The sequence below is a fragment of the Alexandromys fortis genome, unplaced genomic scaffold, assembly GCF_014885135.2.
Source record: "Alexandromys fortis isolate MF-2015 unplaced genomic scaffold, M_Fortis_MF-2015_v1.1 scaffold_189, whole genome shotgun sequence".
In the NCBI taxonomy this organism is placed as follows: Eukaryota; Metazoa; Chordata; class Mammalia; order Rodentia; family Cricetidae; genus Alexandromys; species Alexandromys fortis.
The window spans coordinates 3,010,449-3,015,554 of NW_026068081.1; the positions used below are offsets into that span (position 1 = coordinate 3,010,449).

At 44.8% G+C, this 5,106-nt stretch overlaps 1 protein-coding gene across 1 annotated transcript; it reads right to left on the reverse strand.

The window, feature by feature from the left end:
* Window positions 1-358: 358 nt before the first annotated feature.
* On the reverse strand, window positions 359-4,973 carry Ndufa1 (NADH:ubiquinone oxidoreductase subunit A1). Its single transcript, XM_050121951.1, has 3 exons — window positions 4,764-4,973; window positions 2,863-2,952; window positions 359-525 (listed from the first exon to the last, which is right to left on the reverse strand). The coding sequence occupies exons 1-3, from the start codon at window positions 4,863-4,865 to the stop codon at window positions 505-507; spliced, it is 213 nt and encodes a 70-aa protein (XP_049977908.1). The 5' UTR covers window positions 4,866-4,973; the 3' UTR covers window positions 359-504.
* Between the last annotated feature and the right edge of the window lie 133 nt (window positions 4,974-5,106).

Sequence of the window (5,106 nt, forward strand, 5' to 3'; positions counted from 1 at the left end):
ACTAAGCAAGCCATGGAGAGCAAGCCAGTACTCAGCACCCCTCCATGGCCTCTGCATCAGCTCCTGCCTCCAAGTTCCTGCCCTCACTGCTTTTGATGATGAACTGTTGTATGGAACCGTGAGTGAAATAAACCCTTTCCTCCCCAAGTTACCTTTGGTCATGTTTCATCATAGCACCTACCAAAACCTCATCACTGTAAAAGAAAAAGGAGACTCTCCAAGAAGCCACACCCACACTCTAAACTGTGTGTTTAGATACATCTTAGTTTCTTCAGAGTGCTTCTACTTCTCTCTCAACCCCCACGCTTATGCCTGTATGAAAATAGCTTTAGTAAACTCCAACTTTACTTCGTAAGAAGGAAAATTGACTTTAGATTTTTTTTTAAATTTTTTATTCGGCATTATATAACTTGCGCATAGTATATAATATGCTGCATTTGCCTTTTAGCAAGAACAGATGATCATAGCTGAGTAATTTCTTTCATCAGCCAGGAAAATGCTTCCTTAATCAATGTTCTCCAAGCCCTGGAAAACAGTTGGAAAAGGAGAATGTGAGGATCCTGTTCCCATGAGAAATGTACCATGCTGTTGATTTCCAGTGTCACAGAATGACACTGTCAGTAAAGCAAGTGATTTCCCACCCCACATTTCTCTAACTGCAACAATAGAAGCTGAATTGGATTTCATAATCCTTTTTTTTTTCTTTTTTCTTTTTTCGAGACAAGGTTTCTCTGTGGTTTTGGAGCCTATCCTGGAACTAGCTCTTGTAGACCAGGCTGGCCTCGAACTCACAGAGATCCGCCTGCCTCTGCCTCCCGAGTGCTGGGATTAAAGTTGTGTGCCACCACACCATGTCTGGCCTTTTCTCTCTCTTTTTTTGGACAAGGTCTCATGTAATCCAAAGGAGTTCATCTTAAACTCCCTATGTAACCAAAGGTAAACTCCTGATCCGCCTGCTTCCACCTCTCAAATGCTAGGATTGTAGAGTGCACACTATACCTCGTTCACTTCATTTTCTGACAGCAGCAAACATATTATATATATGAAAAGCCCTTTTCTTCACCCTAACTAGAATTACAGTCAAGCAACTATTCACTTCCTGGATCCTCATACACAGGCCCCTCCATAAATTAGAGGACCAGTACACTGTCTCACAAAACAGCACCAAACACAAGGCAAATACTGTTATCCTCATTCAAACTCTTCATAAACGATGTAGCAGAAACTCAAAGAAGTTAGAAATCACCCGATTCTGCCTCAAGAAAACAAAAACCACTTCTTTAAGTCAGTCAAATAATAGCAGAGCCAAAATTCAAGTACAATGACCCTAACTCTAAAACCTTTGCTCCATAAATATGCAGACCTTCTAAAGAGGGCATAGTATCATATATCTGTAATCGCAATCCCAGCACTCGGGGAGGGAAAGGCAGGAAATTTGCTCTGAGTTCAAGTTTACTCTAGGCTACACAGCAAGCTCCAGACCAGCCAGAGCTATGTAGCAAGTGTCTGCTTCCAAAGAAAAGCAGTATCAAAACCAAAAAAAAAATAATTCACAATGCTTAAGACTCTACTAGAGATAAGTAATGGCATTCCTTCCAGGTATGAAAAGAACATAGTCAGGGGAAATGAAACCACTGAACACCAAAGCATGGACTTACTAACTACCTTCTCGTCCATGAGAGTTGATTCTCAGCCAGCATCAAACTGAGCCCTGCAATACTTTTTTACTCATTCTAACCATGCTTTCTCATCTATAAAATGAACACAAAATTTACCTAAGTTCATTGTGGGGAATCTGTGAGCTAGGGGCAAATACAAAGTGATTTAAGAAACTGAAAGAACTATGAGGGTGAGAAGCACCTGCATGCAAACCTGTCAACCTGAGTTGAATTCCTGGATCCCACAAGGTTGCAGGAGAGAACTGATTGCCTCCAGATTGTCCTCTGACCTCCACATGCAACCTGCATTCACACACAAACACATGCACGCACACACAACACACAAACAAATAAAATTAAAGTAATTAAGAAAAAATTATCTTACAAGTTAGGAAAATATAGCATTAATCTGAGTAATATTAAAATGCTACTTGGCTATTTTTGATCTATAAAAATAACAGTTTCTTAAAACCCAATTATGCATAAAATTATATTCTTTTCTATGTTTTATGAGTAAGATCTTTCTATGTAGTACAAGTTAGTATCAAACTCATAGATTTTCCCTGCCTCAGCCTCCCAGGGGCTAGGATTACAAGCATGTGCCACCATGACAGCTATATCAATTCTTTAAACAAGGTTTAAAAGGGCTGGCAAGATGCTTCCATGAGTAAAAGTGCCTGACACCAAGACTGAGGAGCTGAATTTGATCCCTGGAACCTACATGGTGAAGGGAGAGAGCTGACTCCCACAAGCTGTCCTCTGACCTCCACATATGCACCATGGCACACACACAAAAGGAAGAGAAATTTCAAATAAATAAATAGCCAGGCCTGCTACTACACACATTTTATCTCAGCACTCAGGAGAGAGAGGTAGGTCAATCTGTGAGTTCAGCCAGCCTGGTCTACAGAGCAGGTTCAAGGCAAGCCAAAGCTACATATTCAGACCCTGCCTAAAAAAGAAACAAACAACAAACAAGCAAGTAAATAAATGGGAGAGTGTCGTCCACGTACACATTCAGGGGAAGTGTACCCACACATGTACAAATGCACACCACACACACACACACAACACACCAACAAAGACCATTTTATGTATAAAAGACTGCATACTTCACTAGAAAAAAACATGCCAATTAAATGAGTACCGTATGAACTTAGGCAAGGAAGTACCAGAACACACTGCAATCTTTCAGCCATCTTACCTTGGACACATAGTAGCGGTTGACTCCAGAGACACGTCTATCTCTTTCCATCAAATACCATTGGTAACGAAAGCGACCAACTCTTTTTTCCTTCAAGTAAAGGACAATGCAGTTTATAAATATGGGTGACCCAGTAAAAAGATAAAGCTCCAATTTTTCTTCAGTGACAAAGTAGGGGTTGAAGAGGTGGCTCTGTGGTTAAGAGCACTTGTTATCTCTGGGTTCTCAATTGGTTTCTCAATACCAACATGTTTTGTTTTGTTTGGGGGGGGAGACAGGAGGAGACTCCTAACTGCCTTGAACTCCATTCCAGAAGAGACTTGATACCCTCTTCTACTCTTCATGGTGCACACAGACAGAAGCAGACACACATACATGCAAATAGTAATAATAAAATACATTTCTACAAAAAGAAATAATTCGCTAGAAAACTAGAATCATTGCTGAAACAAAAGCTAAGTGGACAACATAGAGCCAAACCTCCTAAATAAAACCAGACTATCAATCCCATTAATATTTAGGATTAAGTTGGTAACTGACTTCTTAAACTTCCTCTTCCTTTTTGGGGGGGCACTGATTTTCTTTCTTCTTTGTTTTTCTCTCTCTCTCTCTCTTTTTTTTTTGGGGGGGGGGCAGGACCTCATTGTGTTCCAGGCTCTCCTGGAACTCACTATCTAGTCCCAGGTTGACCTCCAGTCTTCCTCAATCTCCTTGCCCAAGCTTCCTGAGTGCTAGATTACAGGCTAGAGCCACCAAGCCCAGCCATTTTGTTTTGCTGCTGAGCCAGTGAGATGGCTCAGCAGGGAAAAGTACTTGTTGCCCAGCCTGAAGACTTGAATTAGCTTTCTGGTGAGGTGGGTCATGCCTGTAATGCCAAAACTCTGGAGGTAAGAGCAGGAGGACCCACAAGTTCAAATCCAAGCAAGCCACGTCGTAGAGAATGCGAAAAATGAAGGAAAGAAAAAAAAATCTAGCTGTTGCTTTGTGACTCTAACAAACAATAAAGGTTAGAGTACACCTGAAAGAAAAGTCCAAACCAAAACAGAACTCCAATTATAATCTGACAGTACTCTAAGGTCGCTGGGGAGACCTAGGAAGAGGGAAAACGAAAGCCACAACGTGAGTTCCTTAAGGCTTACACATTCAAGTGGGAAGCAGAAAAGGAGGCAGGATTGATTAAGGATACAGAACACACAGCTACGGAAACGTGAATGTGGGAAATTAAGCCAACAGAGGGAAGGTGTCGGACAGCTTAACGGGTAAAGGCCCTTGCCCTAAGCCTGCGGACCTGGGCTGTATCCCCTGGACCCACATGATGGAGGGAGAAACGCAATTCTGGCACGCTGAATTCTGCTGTCCGCAGGTGCGCCTGACACGCCTACCCCCCCCCCCCCAACAAACAAACACGTAAAAAGAAAAACGACCAGGAATGGAGAGATTGCTTATTGGTCCAGAGTGCCAGTTGCTCCCGCAGAGGACTTGAGTCCGATTCCTGGCACCCACTGCTGCTGGCTCCTACCCTCCTGCAACTTCAGATCCAAGCGACCCGGTGCCCTCTTCGGATCTCCGCAGGCACCTACGCTCGCGTGCACAAACAGTCACCCAATCGGTTTCCACAAGGAGATGAATGATGGGAAGGACACAACTACCTCCTCTATCCTCGGTCTAGGCAGTGGGGCCCGGCTCTTGTACGCTACCTTGCTAACTGCCAAACGCATCGCTTGCCTTTTGGGCCACTCTTCCTCAACCAAAACCTCGCTATATTCTGCTAAAGGAAAATGTGGAGTCCGCCGAGTCTCCGCTTTCAGGCAAGACTCAAAGGAGGACAGAGCGGAGCGGCAGCGCATCCAAAGGGCCACCGTAGTCCCATGGTCCACAGAACCCGGCCGCGGCCGCCTTACCTTGCCCCCGTTGGAAAACTTGTGGATGTATGCAGTGGCCACCCCGGGGATGGTCAAGCACACGCCCATAATGGCGAGGCCAGGCAGAATCTCGAACCACATCTCCGAACCGTAACTCGCACTCCGAACCGTAACTCGCACTCCAATCCGCAACCGGCTCCTCAGAGGTGACCGGCTTTCACCTTCCTTCCGGCCGCACGCAGAAGGGGGCGGTGCCTTGTACGGCTCAGGAGGAAGCGACGGTGGCCGCAGGGGCCCAAAAGTGACTGGCGTTCTCAGTCTGGCAGTCTTTCCCAGGCTGTATTTTTCGCCGCCCGTCTACCGCCGCCCCCCCCCCGCCCCC

What these genes read in the sequence shown, in the direction of transcription:
- Ndufa1 (XM_050121951.1), bottom strand. Translation starts at nt 4,865, where the DNA reads ATGTGGTTCGAGATTCTGCCTGGCCTCGCCATTATGGGCGTGTGCTTG. An exon ending in AGTTTTCCAACGGGGGCAAG is followed by an intron (nt 2,953 to 4,763) that starts GTAAGGCGGCCG and finishes CTTTACTTGAAG; the next exon opens with GAAAAAAGAGTTGGTCGCTT. An exon ending in ACCGCTACTATGTGTCCAAG is followed by an intron (nt 526 to 2,862) that starts GTAAGATGGCTG and finishes ACTGTTTTCCAG; the next exon opens with GGCTTGGAGAACATTGATTA.